This window comes from Amphiura filiformis, unplaced genomic scaffold (assembly GCF_039555335.1).
Source record: "Amphiura filiformis unplaced genomic scaffold, Afil_fr2py scaffold_29, whole genome shotgun sequence".
Taxonomy (NCBI): Eukaryota; Metazoa; Echinodermata; class Ophiuroidea; order Amphilepidida; family Amphiuridae; genus Amphiura; species Amphiura filiformis.
In genome coordinates, this window is record NW_027305493.1 from 770,567 (window position 1) to 786,178 (window position 15,612).

At 39.5% G+C, this 15,612-nt stretch overlaps 2 protein-coding genes across 2 annotated transcripts; both read right to left on the reverse strand.

Annotated features, from left to right (window-relative positions):
• Window positions 1-14: 14 nt before the first annotated feature.
• On the reverse strand, window positions 15-5,051 carry LOC140143822 (uncharacterized). Its single transcript, XM_072165633.1, has 2 exons — window positions 4,933-5,051; window positions 15-699 (listed from the first exon to the last, which is right to left on the reverse strand). Exons 1-2 carry the CDS (start codon window positions 5,049-5,051, stop codon window positions 15-17), a joined length of 804 nt encoding a protein of 267 aa, XP_072021734.1.
• A 794-nt stretch (window positions 5,052-5,845) lies between these two features.
• On the reverse strand, window positions 5,846-10,388 carry LOC140143823 (E3 ubiquitin-protein ligase TRIM45-like). The gene is made up of 3 exons (XM_072165634.1): window positions 10,293-10,388; window positions 8,020-8,348; window positions 5,846-7,164 (listed from the first exon to the last, which is right to left on the reverse strand). Exons 2-3 carry the CDS (start codon window positions 8,339-8,341, stop codon window positions 5,846-5,848), a joined length of 1,641 nt encoding a protein of 546 aa, XP_072021735.1. The 5' UTR covers window positions 8,342-8,348; window positions 10,293-10,388.
• Between the last annotated feature and the right edge of the window lie 5,224 nt (window positions 10,389-15,612).

The following is a 15,612-nucleotide window of genomic DNA, read 5'->3' on the forward strand; positions in this document are numbered from 1 at the left end:
ACTTTAACGTTTTCTCAGTCAATCTGGTGCCCTTTGCTCCTGTCAATATGTTCCTTGATTGCTGACTTGGAACTGGCCGCTTTGGATTTATGTTCTGTTAGCCTCTTTTCGAGCTTGCGTCCAGATTCACCAATGTATAAGGAGTCAGAGTCTTTGGAAGGGATGCTATACACAACACCAGATTGTTTCTCTTGTTCAGTTTTGTCCTTTGGGGAGACAAGGGACCTACGTAGGGTATTCTGCGGTTTAAAGGATGTGCTGACACCAGCAGAATAAAAAGCCCTGCATAACCGTTCCGAGGGGCCTTCCACGTACGGCAAGGTGACAAAGATGCCCTTTTTGCAGCTATCTTCGTCGATGTCCTTATTTTGTTCTTTTGGTTTAGGACGCGCCCTGAACAATGTCCAGTCTTTGTAGCCACTCTCGTGTAGCACCTCCTTCACATGCCTTATCTCCTCCGATTTGTCGTAAGGATCAGTGACCACCGTCTCCGCTCTGTATAAGAGTGTTCTCACGACGCTCAGTATATGCTCCAGCGGATGTTGTGAGCTAAAGTTCAAATACTGATCCGTGTGAGTAGGTTTGCGGTAAACTTGGATTCTCACAGATCCGTCTGGTTTCCGAGAGATGAGCGTATCGAGGAAAGCGAGTTGCTCGTCTCGCTCTCCCTCGCGCGTGAATTTGATATTAGGGTCCTGACTGTTTATGTGGTTCGTAAACTCCTCCACATGCGACGATTTAATTACGCAGGTGTCATCCACATAACGATATCACGTACGCGGTGGCTGAGGAGCAGACGCTAAAGCAATGCGTTCAAAGTGTTCCATGTAAGCGTTCGCTGCCAACGGGCTACAAGGGCTGCCCATGGCACACCCATCTTTTGCTGGTAATTTTGGCCCCTAAACACGAAATATGTTGTATTAAGGCAGAAGCTTAACAATTGGATAATATTGTCCACACTAAGGTTTTCAGCACTGTCTACTTGCCAACTGTTATCATTTTCCAGCAAATGTTTGATCACATTCAGGGTATCCTTGACTGGGATGGATGTAAACAGCGCAGTGACATCAAAGGATATCAGGGAGTCATCCGCGTGTACAACAAGATCCCTAACCTGATCAACAAAAGTCTGATTATGATGCACTGTTTGGCCGATAAGAGGTGAAATTATGTCAGCAACAAATCAAGCTAATTCATATGTCACCGATCCTATACTAGAAACGATCGGTCTCAAGGGAACACCGGCTTTATGAACCTTGATCAAGCCATAAAATTTGGATGTATCACATACTGTAGGGTATAATTTCCAGTATGTTTTACTGTCAATCGCTCCACAGTCTTTCAGTTCTTTAAGTAATTTCACCAGTCTAGCCTGAAAAATCTGAGTTGGGTCTTTCTTCAGTTTTTAGATGTAGATGATAAGTTAACAACATCTACATCTATGACGTCATCGGAGGTGTTCCAACAACATCACTAGCAACAACAAATCTTCAGAGCAATAACATCCGCTGAAGACGCCGGTTGACCTGGTGAAAGCGCTCCGGTGAGTGTACTAAAATTAAGTAGCGTAGAAGTATGAAATTGCTTCCTATTTACGTTTACCGCTACATATGAATATACATCATTATATTAAATGACCTGTTTTATCAAAATGCTTACAAAATTCAAAATGGCCACAATTCAAAATATATTTGAAACACCAATCAACTTGAATTTTTATTATGTGCTTACAGAACACTGCAGAAATATTGCACAAAACAAATACTTTTTTTTTTAAATGATTGATGCATTTTTTTTACAACAAATTGTGATTATTTTAAACACAATGTACAAAGTGATATTGAAATGTTTCCTTACCAAACTTTTTAACAATGTTTAAAACATCGATACATTTAGCACTCATATTTTGGATGTAACATTTGTCAGTCTCTTAGTAGTCTAAAGCCTAAAATGACCGTTGAGTTGATATCTAGTCATAATGTAGTAACAGCAATATTTGTAGTCATATATTTATCGCAATGCTCGATTTTCATCGATAGAATTTAATGAAATTAGCCAAACAAGAATTGAAACGCAATTTCATTAAGTTGTAACCAAATCATGCACCAGTACCAAATCTATATTCAATATTCTAATAAGATTCCGTTGATGGTTTCGGTTCTTGATTAGACTACCGCGTAGTCCACTTGCCCATTGTGCATACTCTGGATATTGTATTTAAGCTTAAAACTCGGATTTAATTAATGTGTGCACAGTTGATAGATTTTCACATCTGATCTTTTCAGTCACCCTACTCCCCCTGTTAGCTTCCCAAGTGGACTACTGACTTTGGATTGCGGTTTATATGCTTAACACGGCTGTCTATGAGCTTCTACTAAAATTGGCCATGATGTAATGCATCTTTAAATGGATCTGGCTTGTGATTGGTCGCCCAGATCTCGTTATGGTTTAAATCCTTCGGGTACCTGTCATTACCATTAATAACTACATGGTACACAAGTATGCGGCTTTTGTGTTGTGTAATTGCATGAACACGTCAGTGAGTGCATGAGCGCGTCTTGTATTTGCTTGTGGTTAAATTTGATTGACAAACAAGTATGATTGACAGTGTGAGTGTTAGGGACTTTGCCCGTTCAAAATCCCGTTTAAAATTGAAAGTCCATAGTCGATTTTTAACCTGGAATTTCGCGATTAATCTAAAATCAGAATTGTTCAGTATTGAAGTGCCAATACAATTATGGCATTATGATATGTTGCATCTTAATACTAATTATGGCGTGTCCGTCCGTCCGTCCGCGCGCTATCGCGTTCGCGTGGTTCCCGTTCGCGCTGTGCACTATCGCGTGCTCGCGGTGTGCTATCGCGGAGTATCAATGGTCGCGGAGTACAGTGCGTGCATCGGAAAGCATTACAGTGTGACTAACACCAACAGGTGCATCTCATCGGACCAATAGGCCTATTTCTCCCGATTGATTACATTACTTTAGTAACGGCCTATATCCACGTCCAGATACTAATTTCGGGTCCTCCAATGTGGTAGCAGGACAGGGCTTGGAAGAAGCGAATGATGGGTTTCCAGATTATGGGTATGCCTACCTAACTACCGAAGTAGGCCTAAGCATCACAGCTACAAAACAAAGAGAATTGTTCATAGTAGTTTAAAAGGTCAGGGCATGTATATGGGTAACGGGTGTGTAATTAGAAATAGGCCTATCACGAGAACCGCCCCACCCCGAGAACCGCGAAATCTAGTTCAATAATATAAGCCTACGTACATCTTAATACTAATTATGGCGTGTCCGTCCGTCCGTCCGCGCGCTATCGCGTTCTCGCGGTGCGTTATCGCGTAGTCGCGGTGCGAAATCGCGTGCTCGCGGTGTGCTATCGCGGAGTATCAACGGGGGTGTGCGCATAGTGCGCATCGGAAAGCATAACACTTGACATGTGCATCCACAGAATTAAAACCAGAAAACCAGGACTCGACCGCCATCTTGATACGGGCATGGAGCAAAAATTGGGGGTATTCGGTTTCCCTCGGACAGGGCTTGAAAGAGGCGAACGATCTGGGTTATTAGATTATGGGTACCGAAGTAAAGCGCCACAGCTACAAAACAGTTGATTAAGTTGTTGAGAGGCGTATATCGTAGTAGTTTGAAAGGTCAGGACAAGTATTATGGGTAACGGTGTTATAGGTAATTAGAGATAGGCCTATCACGAGAACCGCCCAACCCGAGAACCGCGAAATCTAGTTTCATATATTTATGAATATTATCAATCATCCAGGTAGATCAAATAGTTGACTAAATTATAATTCTATTCAACTGGACTTACTATTTATGATGGCTACGGTATCACGTCATATCCATGGCGCATCATCAGGCCGACTGATCTTGAATTGGCTCTGTATTCTTGACCTGTGATGACTTTTACTGTCATTAATATAATTATATTTATATAAACTTTTTCATAACAATTTTGTACTAGTATTTTGATGTAACAAATATCAGTAAAATTTCGAGTTCAACTGAATGCTTTCATCATGATTAACATTAATAACATGCTTTTATTTATGAAAAATCGACTATGGCATAGTCTAGTTCTTGATCAAAGATCCGGCAATGTCCAAGATCCTGTCTATCTAAGGTAAACCCATTTACCAAAATCTCAGTCCAAAGTCCTGATAACTATATTTTCACTATCCTAGCTGCTATATGCTAGTGTTCTCCAAATGATCCTCTATGTTGACCATAAGCTCCTCTCTCGGAGATCTCTTGAAAAAGCTTTCTTCTCCACTTGACAGACATATAACACGCTATGTTAGTCCAGCAAAATACCAAAATTTGATGATGGAGATACTTTAGCCTGCCGCTTCTTTGAGTCGACAGCACAATCAAGCACTATTGGCTCTACTACCGCCTTTGGCGTATTTAATTCTCTCCAACACATGAACCGCGAACCGAAGTTTGAAGACTTTAATTACTTTAATTAGGGTTTTTGATGAAAGTTAAATTAATACAAGACATGCGTAAATATGCCGATACAATAGATTGGTCTTACAATACAACTTGTTTTTATATGCTTGAATCTGTCATTTATTTGCTCAAACTCCATAATGGCGCCTGGATTACTTTAACTTTCAAGCACTCTATATGCTTGTAGACGACTTTTTACGGTATGGCATTAAAACTTTTGCACCAATCACAGAGTTACCTCTTAGAACGTCATACATCTTTTGAAGATCATTTCCTATCCAGACTTTATATGCCATTTCTTAAAATTCTAGAATAATCTTGTTCTATTTATGGCATATTACAACATTTAATCATCCCATACCGGGCACATTACATTATTTCTTAAAATAGACCATTACATCACCACAAGCCAATCAGACTCATTATTCAGTATACATCAGTTCTAAAAATAACACATTACCTCAACACAAACCAATCAGATTCATTGTGTATTGTACCATAGTTATTGGCATAGTGCCAGCACTTACTACTAGCTACTACTGTGGTCATTATGACCATTCTGGAAGATTCTGGAGACATCATGATTATTCTTTAGTTTCCATTAAATGTATGATTGTATGTTACTATCATTGGTATTTTCCATATGAGTTTCCCGAACAGTCCATGAACAAACCAATGGAGGTAAATTTAAAAACAAGTGAAACCCAATGTTTGATGACAAAATGCATAACTTTTGATAAAATATTATGAATCACTTTGGGGGCACATAACAGCATAATACTAAAAATATTACGTATATCTAAGAGGTTTAAGTTAACTATAACTGTCACGAAATTTGTGGTGTTTTCTAGATTAACCTAAAGAGTCCAATAGGCAGAACCCAACGATATTAAAGTCTGTTTTGTAAACTCTACGTGCAGTTGGAAGGCGTCCGAAGTAATTGTTAGCATATCAACTTAAATTTAAGTTAAATCTCAAAACATTTCACTGATGATGTGTGGTTCGCCACAAAAAGTAGTTTTTCGTCAGCAGACAGCGTCATGCTGTATATTACGTTTGAAAAATCTTTCGTCATGCTATCGATGTATTTCCCGGAAGCAGAGTAGCGATAGACGGCATATCCGTTGGCTTGATCCGCGATGAACACCTCGTCTTCGTCGCCGTCAACGTTGAAACATTTGCTTATAACAAGACCGGAAGTACTCCAAGATGAAACACTAATTGGTGGCTGAAGTTTTGATAGGACATTTCCTGCTTCGTCTATGATATGAACTTCACCGGTTGAGTTATGACTGACGATGATGCTTCCTTTTGACGTGACCCCAAGAAAACATGGATTAATCATCACCTTGATACTCGTCAAATGCGTTCCGTCAAGCGAATGGCAACTTAGTTCCGTCAAGCGAATGGCAACTTATGAAATTGTGGGTGATGTTCCCTGCAAGGACCTCATGCTTTGAGTTGATGGCCAAACCACGCAGATTGCTTGATCCATGAGTGTTGTAAGCAACATTATCTGGTGAAACCGTGTGGAAGTATCGTTTGTAAGTCCCTTGGAAGTCAAATATCTTCACAAATGGTGATAAGTGATCGGTAACGTAGAATAAATTGTCGGGGCCAACCTGAATGCACCATGGGTTGGATGCTCTCCCTGCGTCGATACCTACATTGACGTTGAATGCAGATTTAAATGCACCGTTGGTATTAAAAATCTTGACTTTCGCTGCGCTGTAATCGGTTACAGCGATATCTCTTGTTGGTGTCACGGCGACATCAAGTGCAAGGGAGAATTTCTCGTTTCCAACATTTCCGAATTGCATCTTCAACACAGGCGTCTTACTTTTCAGCTCACGTGTACGGCGTGTACTGCGCGACCAAATTCGGCCGATGACTATCTTGTCGGAATTCTGGACTGTGTTTTCCTCAAATTTAACATCAGTCAAATTCTTCCCAGTGTGAATAATCGACGCAGGCTCGACTCCAACGACATCTTCTACCACAGTTTTCAGGGATCCGTAATCAGAAGCGACCTCAAAGTCAGATCCGCTGTCGTTCAGTAATTTGGTAACTGCCTTTACGGTTGATATCCGGGATATGATAGAGGTCAGCTGGTTATCTGCGGTCTTGATGGTTTCTAGACCTTCCTTCTCTATGGTGTTTAACTCCTCTTCGGTAGCCTTTTGTGCCTCATCGAGACGCTTCAAATATGAAGACTTCAATTTCTTGACGGTATCTTTGATCTGGATCCTAGCTTCTGACACGGCTAGATCAAAATCACGTCTGATCTTACGGATGTCCTGCAAAGCTTTACTGACTTCTTCATCATTCTTCCCGCAGCTCTCTTGCATCTGTTGAAGCTGTTCCTTCTTCTTCTTGACGACCTGTTCCAACTCAGCTTGTTTATGTTCTGGATGACGATGTGTGATTACGACGCATTGGCGACAGATGGGAACATCGCAGGTTTCACAATAGAATAGCAACGCTTCACCTTTGTGTTTCACGCACATCTTCTGTTCAATAGCAGTGGCTTCCGGGAATTTCCCCTCGCGAAGCTCATCCAGGGTAACGACAGGATGGTTTTTCAGGACTCGTTGTATTTTGTGTGTAGTAACACAACGCTTACATAAGTAGTCGTCACATTCTGTACATCGAGCCACAGCGGTTGGTAGGTCAGACTTGACGCCTTGGTCTTCTGTAAAATATGTAAAACGGAATGTTCTGATATTAGTGTTTGTTTTCATTTATTCTAAGCATTGACTGTTACATTGTTCTAGAATTCCGAGTAGTACATTTCGTTAAATGTATTGCGTTGGGGTTATTAACCGTTCTTATTTTCTAAAGGCAAAAAAAAAATATTTTATTGTTTATTCCACAGAAATTCAAACCGTTACTATTTTGGCCCGATACAGATATTTAGTCAAAGATCAATCAATATTATTACCAACAGTTAAATATGGATAAATTATTTTACCGATGTGTCCTACAGGAGCTAAACTTGTAATACTGATTTATAGATTTTGGAAGGTTTTGGTAAAAGGTGGTCTTGTTCAACTTTGGTGTGCTGATTCCAAATCTTTTAAGTGTACTTTCATAAATGTAGGTCCACAAAATGTGACATCAAAGTGTAAAAGAGTGGTCAAATTTGGTTGAAAACCAAGCATTCTAGAGAGTGCAAACTATTCTTTTGCCGACATAATATTGACAAACTATTGAAGACCTGAGAACTACAATGGGTTAAGTCACAAAATCATGAAAAATGAGTTTTGAATTTAGTGTTACAGAGCATTGAAACTGCATAGATAAAATCACCTCCTTACATTGAAACTATATGGCCATGACAACATTCTTTGCCATTTATCTCGAAATGCACTCAATGTGGTTTAACCTCCTTAGTTAGGAGGTCTTCAATTTGAGACCAGATTAGTTATTTAAGCGACCAGGCATAAATAGTTATGTGTAATAGAGAACTTGCAGTCTAATAATAATGGTGTATAATTTCCCTCTGTAATTATGCTTGTCATATCTATTTGGTAACTAAAACCTATACCTTCCTCGCCGACGCCAGCGCAAGCAGTGCAATGAATGATTTCGTCTGACATCAATTGCATCTGCATAGCTTTCTGCTCCGTTAACCGATGAACAATCGCCAGTGGTTGCCATTCTTTCAAGCCACCTGGTGGGATGTCAAATTCTTCTCCACATTCAATACATTTCACTTTGGTGTTTGGTAATGAGTCGGTGGCGTGTCCTTCTAAGCAGCTTTCGCAGTAGCTGTGTAAGCATGGAAGAGTCTTGGCCGATTTTAAAGGTTGACGGCATTTACTACACTTGGTGAGGTCATAAGATTGGGTAACCAATGACGCAGCCATGATTAATCTATAATAATAATAATAATAATAATAATAATAATAATAATAATAATAATAATAATAATAATAATAATAATAATAATAATAATAATAATAATAATAATAATAATAATAATAATAATAATAATAATAATATTGAACAGATTCATCAGGATCGGTATTGTAAACTCAGCAGACGTGGTTCTTAGTATCCGATTCAGAAATTGGCCCTTACTTGTGTACATTTCAGCAATAGATGTTGCCTTTATCATTACTTGACTTGACTTGACTTCATTAGTGACTTTCTTGGTAACTGACAATAGAAGTAGTTCCTGCGCTGATCTTAGAGTTGCCAATTGGTTTTATTCAAGGGATTCTCTTGATCCCTGTTTCAGAACCTCGTCACAAATGTGAGAGAATTGGTATCTGGTATACTGTCCTTCGTCTCAGTTCATGGTGGTACCCATCCGCCTTCTCATTTCTATAGCCTTTTTCTTTTTATCCAGCGAGTATCTATTTTGCTCCGTGCTAATGACCTCATCCTCCCCAACCCAATGACAAGATTCTTGTTGAGGACATGATCTGTAATGGCTGACTGGTGGGTTATTGTTAGGGATTCCTTTCTGCTCGCTCTAAAGGTCACTGTTCTACTAACTTTCTCCACCTCATTTCTGTGCTCTTATACTAAACTTTCTTCCCGTTTCTCGTATGTAGAACAAATGCAGGGAATCTTGTACACTGCATCTGTGGAGTTATGTTGATCGCGTTTGTCTTTCTGAGTTTCTGAGTGTGCTGTGCGGTTTCATCAGTAGAGATGTTATAATTCTTCATAACTCTTGTATTCTCTCTGTGACATACTTGAAAATTCGGAAGCACAACCATGCCTTTACTCTTGATGTTATCATCAGTCTTTTTGTTCCCTTTCTTGGGCTGGACACTTTGCATCTGGTCTTTGACCAATCAGGATACCCACATGGAAAAAGGCGCTATATAAATCCGAAATTTATTTTATTATTATATGTTCGAAAAGCTTCCTGGACTTTCTTTCCGTCTCCTACTTTGTTCTCCTCTTCTGTCACAACACTGTCTTTCCTGTTATTTGCGTGTGATAAGACTGATAGTTAAGATATTGGTCGGCATGTTTTGCCTTACGGTCAAGACGGTAGACGAAAGACATGACGGTGTCGTCTCTTTTTCACAAAGTATCCAGAAACGGAAAGCTGCCTTGTGATTATTATTCAAAGGTAATCTTTATGGATTCGGATTTGTCAACTTGGTTGATATGGTCAGTACGCTGCTGGGCGCTATCGTGGTTTATAACTTCCAAAATGTCATCCACTTAACGCAGCCATAATGTGGTCTTCAATCTAGGGACGCCGCGCCGGTAGGAATCACCTGTTGTTCCAGCTTCCATGGATATGTTAGCTGTAATTGGTGATACAGGGCTGCCTATCGCAGTACCAGAATGCTATCGGTAAAATTGTCACAGGCCGATATGTCCTGAAATGCATACATGATGATACATCGTATGCAGAAGTGTACCCAGCAAACACAAAACATTTTCGACATCATTCGCAAAAGGTTATGTTGCCAGAAAACGTTTAAATGTCGAGTTATATTTAAGGTAGGCCTATAATATAAAGGGTATAAAACGTTAACATAACATTCAAAAACGTGTTTTGATAACTTACTTCAAATATTCTAGCATAATGTTATATTTAAGTGTTGAAAAAATATTTTTCAAGATTTATATTTGGAAAACACTTAAGAAATATTTTTGCCTCGGGCCATAGTCATGGTTTTGAGATCACCTTGGGCCTATAATTTTAACCATGCCCCTCATAGCAGTCAATAATTGTATAATTAATAGGCCCCTATAAAATGTGTGTATTTCATCCGAATAAATTTAGGCCTACATTAATTTCGTGATCGCTTATATTCAGAGCTACAACACAAACAAAAACCAACTTACCTTGAGAGCTGTACAGTAGGTTATTCCGAGACAGTCACTTGCTTGCAGAAATATGGAATAATATAAATGCGAATGGAATCATGTTGTTGTACGCAGTCAAAGCAGGTTTATCAATAAAATGAACTATGAACTAACGATGACCCGGGATGCACGTCATGACGGAAAGCTACGCAAGACATGCGAAATACGGAGGGTAATGTTAAGCAATTGAAAATTCAGCTGGATAGGCCTAAGGTTGTTTAGGCAAAGTGGTGAATTAAATTTGTCAGAACCTCTCCTCACTTTTGGCGGATGCGTGTAGCTATGTATTCGGTAAAATCGTCATTTTATCAAATTTATTATCTGAATCTATGTCTTTCACAAGCTTCCGTAAAATTTCTATAGCGGGGACTTCCCCATAATTTTTTTCGCTCACGCAAAGGCAAATTAAGGGCTGCCATGCCTGCGTATACACTAATCATAAATATGCTGACGTAGACATGTGAAATTGCTATCTCAGACATCGCCGTTTACTTTATTTGTTAAATAGGCTACGCTATAAGAATGCTGTAAATGATTAGGCCGCATAAAATTAATGTTTTGGTTCTCGTCCAGAGGATTTTCATGAATTGATGAGGGAGGGAGGTGTTTTTTTTTTTTTTTTTTTTTTTCAATGTAAAATTAGCATTGTCAGTAGTTTTCGGTCTTCTCAACAGTGCTTGAGGAAACGATGAGGCCCTTTTTTTTTTTTTTTTCAAATGTGAGATTCTGAGGATAAACCCCTAGAGTACCACAAAAAGACTTGGAAGTGATGCTTGTTCTCTAATAAACTTATTTATATGTATGAAGATTTCATAAATCATTCCAAAGTCTAAAAAATTGAAAAATCTAAAAAAAAAAAAAAATCTGACAAATCCCAGAAATTGAGGAGGGAGGGACGAGAACCAAAATATTAATTTTACACGGCCTTACGGTAATCATTTAGGCTAGTTGCAGGTGTTATTTCGTAGGCGGCTTCTAGGCTAGGGGTATCAAAATGGACTGTGCAATAATTACGAGCGCGAGAGGGTATATTAGGGGTGGTGCAATAATTGTGTACGGGGGGTGAATTCTCAAAATGGTTCTGCCAAAATCCCCCCAATTGGCGTACGCAGGGGGGGGGGGTGTTACGTGTGTGAAACACCCCCCTTGGATCTGTCCAAAAAAATAAAATGGGGAAAAGAAAGAGAGAGAGAGGAGGGACAGGGAGGGAGAGAGAGAGGGGGGGTGGGGGAGGGAGAGGGAGAGGGAGAGGGAGGGAGGGAGAGAGAGAGGGGGGGGGGAGATGAGCAAGGCATATGGGACCTAATCACACCAGCAACGTACTTAAAAGTTTTAATTGTCAACCCCATATCACGCTTACAAAACTGCATCTCTTATACCGCATTGCCATGTTATCAGCTGAAAACCGTTTGCATTTTTTTTTCTGCCAAAACATCGTGCAAGTACGCAAGCTTATGTACTTCAGATGATTTTTACTTTGTAATCTAAATGTAGTCTCTTTCGAATATGCTAAAATAAAGCATAATTATTCAGACAGTATTTTGCATTGAAATAGTGTAAAAATTATGCACCAACTGGCTTGAAGTTTTCGGCTTTTTGAAACTATAATATTTTACACACTGTACCAAAATGGTCCATAAAATCGCTTCAATTAGGTCTTCATTTTGCAAAAGTTTCAAACTTCTGAGGGGGCACATCCCCCTCAGATACCCCCTGCATAGTGGATAAGCAAGTGCCCATTTTCGCTGCTGCTTACGACATTTACCAATTTGTGTTCAACACAATTTTAGGCCTACAATATTATAAAAAAGGAAAACTTGTTCACGAAAGCTTCAGGACCGTCATTTCCCAATTTTTTTTAAATTTTACACACTAATAGTGCCAAAATGGTCCACCAAATCACTTCAATTTGGTATTTATTTTGCAAAAGTTTCTTACTTCTCAGGGGGGCACATCCCCCCTCAGATACCCCTCTTGGCGTCGCGCAAGCGCAACGCGATGTCAGCTACGCTGCCATTTTTATAGTTTTATTTTTTTTTAAATCATCACACCCCCCTTGAAAAATTCCTGCGTACGCTACTGCCCCCCTTTGGCCGTGCTAAAAACCTTGCCCCCTTCGACGTGCCAAAAACCTTTGCCCCCCTTCGACGTGCCAAAAACCTTTCCTCCCCTTCGACGTGCCAAAAACCTTTGCCCCCCTTTTGACGTGCCAAAAATCTTTGCTCCCCCTTTACACATGCAAGATTTTGGGGAACCCGAATTTAAAACCTTAAATTGTCTTAACATATAATGCGAGCGCAGCGAGCAGGAAATTTTGCATATTTGAACATATTCGTAACGTTTTCCTACGCCTTTTAGGGCGTAATATAGAAACGGTGCCCAAAATATCTGTGCCAAAAATTGCTTGCCCCCCTTTCGACCTGCCAAAATCGCTTGACCCCCCCTTTCGACCTGCCAAAAATGCTTGCCCCCCTTTGGCCTGCCAAAAATCTTCCCCCTATAATTCACACCCCCCCCTGGGTACACATAATTATTGCACCACCCCTTAGGGGGGCCTAGGGGCAAGCAATTTTTGGCAGGTGGTAACTAAATAGGTACTGAGTAATTTTTGACACACATCTGCAATGGGAACCAAAAAAATTGGTATGTATACAAATGGGGCGGGGGCAAAGATTTCAAGTTGCTAAATTAGGCTAACCCACTACATGAGCAAAAAAAAAAAAGAAGAAAGAAACCTTCCCCACCAATACTAACAACAACAAAAAAAAAAAAAAAACCCTTTCCCCAATGTGATCACTGATTTTATTGGGTTTGCAACAAAATCAGCTTTTGGCGGGATGCTTGGGTAGGATGAGGATCCAACCAAAAACTGCATTTGTTGCAAACCCTTTTATATCAGTGATTTGTTGATGTGTTCTCAAAATTGCTCAAGTGGGTGTAAGGGGTTTTGCAACAAAGCTCTTCATATAGGCTACTAAACTATTTTGTTTTGAGTTTCTCAGGCTGCCAAATTGCGATGGGGAGCATACCGCATACCCGGTACCAACTTTGTCTCTGGAAGAATTCCGTTGAATTATGTTACACAATTGTGATCTTGAACTACAGGGTTCGCATACACTTTCTGGCCACCGACATTTCATGACTTTCTATGACCATAGTAAGGAATTATTCCCTGACCTTTGACCTGTGAGAAGTGTTTTAGAGCTGCTTCACCCATGTTGAAACAGAGCTACAGAGGGTTCCTAGTGTCAAGACCACAATGATTTCAAAGACTTTTTTTTAAATTTCATGACCTGCATGATGTACACATATAGGCGCTACTTAGACATTATGCTGTGCAGTTCTTTAATGAAACCACTAGCAATGGGGAAGTAGTATAGGCCTACTAATGCAAAAATAGAAACTAGACGTGCTACCAGTAGGAGCTTAGTCTATAATGGAGGATTTTTCAAAGAAACGAATGAAAACCAAGGTTGAAGTAAAAGCGTCAAGTTTAAAGGTTCATAACTTGAGCCCTGCACCTGCATACATATGAACTGCATCATGAGATGAAGAGCTTGTTTCCAAACCATGTCAAGTCCAGAAACACATGTTTCTGATTTACTTGTGTGATATTGCAATGGGTTGTGATGCTGTAAGTGTAGTAATTTCAGTTGGGTGCACCATTACAAAGCAAACAGCGGATGGATGCACAGTAACAATACTGTGTGAGGTCTTTGGTTCCCAAATGAGAAGAATAGTCTGCATATTGTTAAGCAGCATTGTTGTGGTAAATAATAGCTTGTTGGTGGTTAAACTCATTGTTGCTAATGTCAAACTTGTCAAAGTAATTGTGATTGTATCACACACGTAAATGAGAAAAAATATGGTTGTGGACTTAACATGGTTTGGAATCAAGCTCTTAAAATATAGTTTTTCAAAATAAGCTTTCCTCAAATAAAAAAAATCCCTTAAAGGGATATGGCTCGCATCCTGGATCTTGCTCAAAAATACTAGGGCTACCAAGCATGTGTATTTCCCTTGAATTAATTTTTTTTTTCAAATCACAGTATTCAAAATCTTATCCTTATGCTGTACACAGCGAGCTAAATTATACATGCATTGTAGGCGCTGGAATGAAATAGCAATTTTCTTCATTTTTATCTCGCTTGTTTGACTCGAAATTAAAGCGGGACAATGTGATCAGTAGTTATCAATGAACACTAATATTCAAATGGGAATTTAAAGGGGCATTTCGTGATCCACAGCCTCATCCCCCCACTTTTCTCAAAAAAGGTTGAGTTTTTACATCACTGGAAACCTCTGGCTACATAATGTTTATGTACAAAATATTTCTTGCAGATTAATTCGTTTAGCAAAGATATCGTGAAATTTGAATTTCGTTCTGGTGCACCAGAACGAAATTACAACGCATTGTCTATGGCGCAGTGTAATACACATAATCATGCATAACTCGCGAACGCAAAATCGGAATCAACTGAAATTTTGGGAATAGGTTTTTTCGTGGATATCTAATGAAAAATGACATAAATAGAGGAGGCTAGGATCACAAAATACTCCTTTAATCTGTATGCACATCACTTATTATTGCTTTTATATAGGCCTAGTTTTAAGGGTACTTGCCCATCAGTTTCATTCAGGGGCGTGTTTGAAAAACGGCACAGCGCATTAGTAAAAAGAATAAAAAATACTAAAATTTTTACCGGGGTTCGAACCACTGCCAATTGCACTATGAATGCTAAAGATGCTTACTGTGCCACGGGGACTGTGATTAACATTCGGCGATTTTCAAAGATATACATATCAACACGTTTCTAGTGTATTGAAAATCAGATTTTGGTAGGAATACGGTCATAAAAAAGACATATGACTCTACTTGTCTGTTTGTTTTTCATTTAATACAAATTAATTTTGATGAATTGAACTGGTAGGACTCTTAGCACTCGTGATAAACGACGATTAATTTAGTAATAATAACATGAAAACGCTGGGTCATTCACGACGTCATTTGTAATTCATGTCAAAACCTGGGGAGGACCACACACATCTGTGTTGCATGTATACGTGCGCAATCGATACTCAATGATCCAGACAATAGCGTTTGAATATACCGCCCTGCTTGACACATCTTGTCACTTGTGGGAAGATATAGTATAGGCCTATACCCTAATAGCTTACAATAGATACCCCACCGTAAATAGCTCTCTTTATTACCTCGCTGTGCTAGTTTATACGCCTAGAGTACGCACTTTTGAACCATATTTTGTTCAAAAATGATAGGAAGGGACTGTTTTCAGCT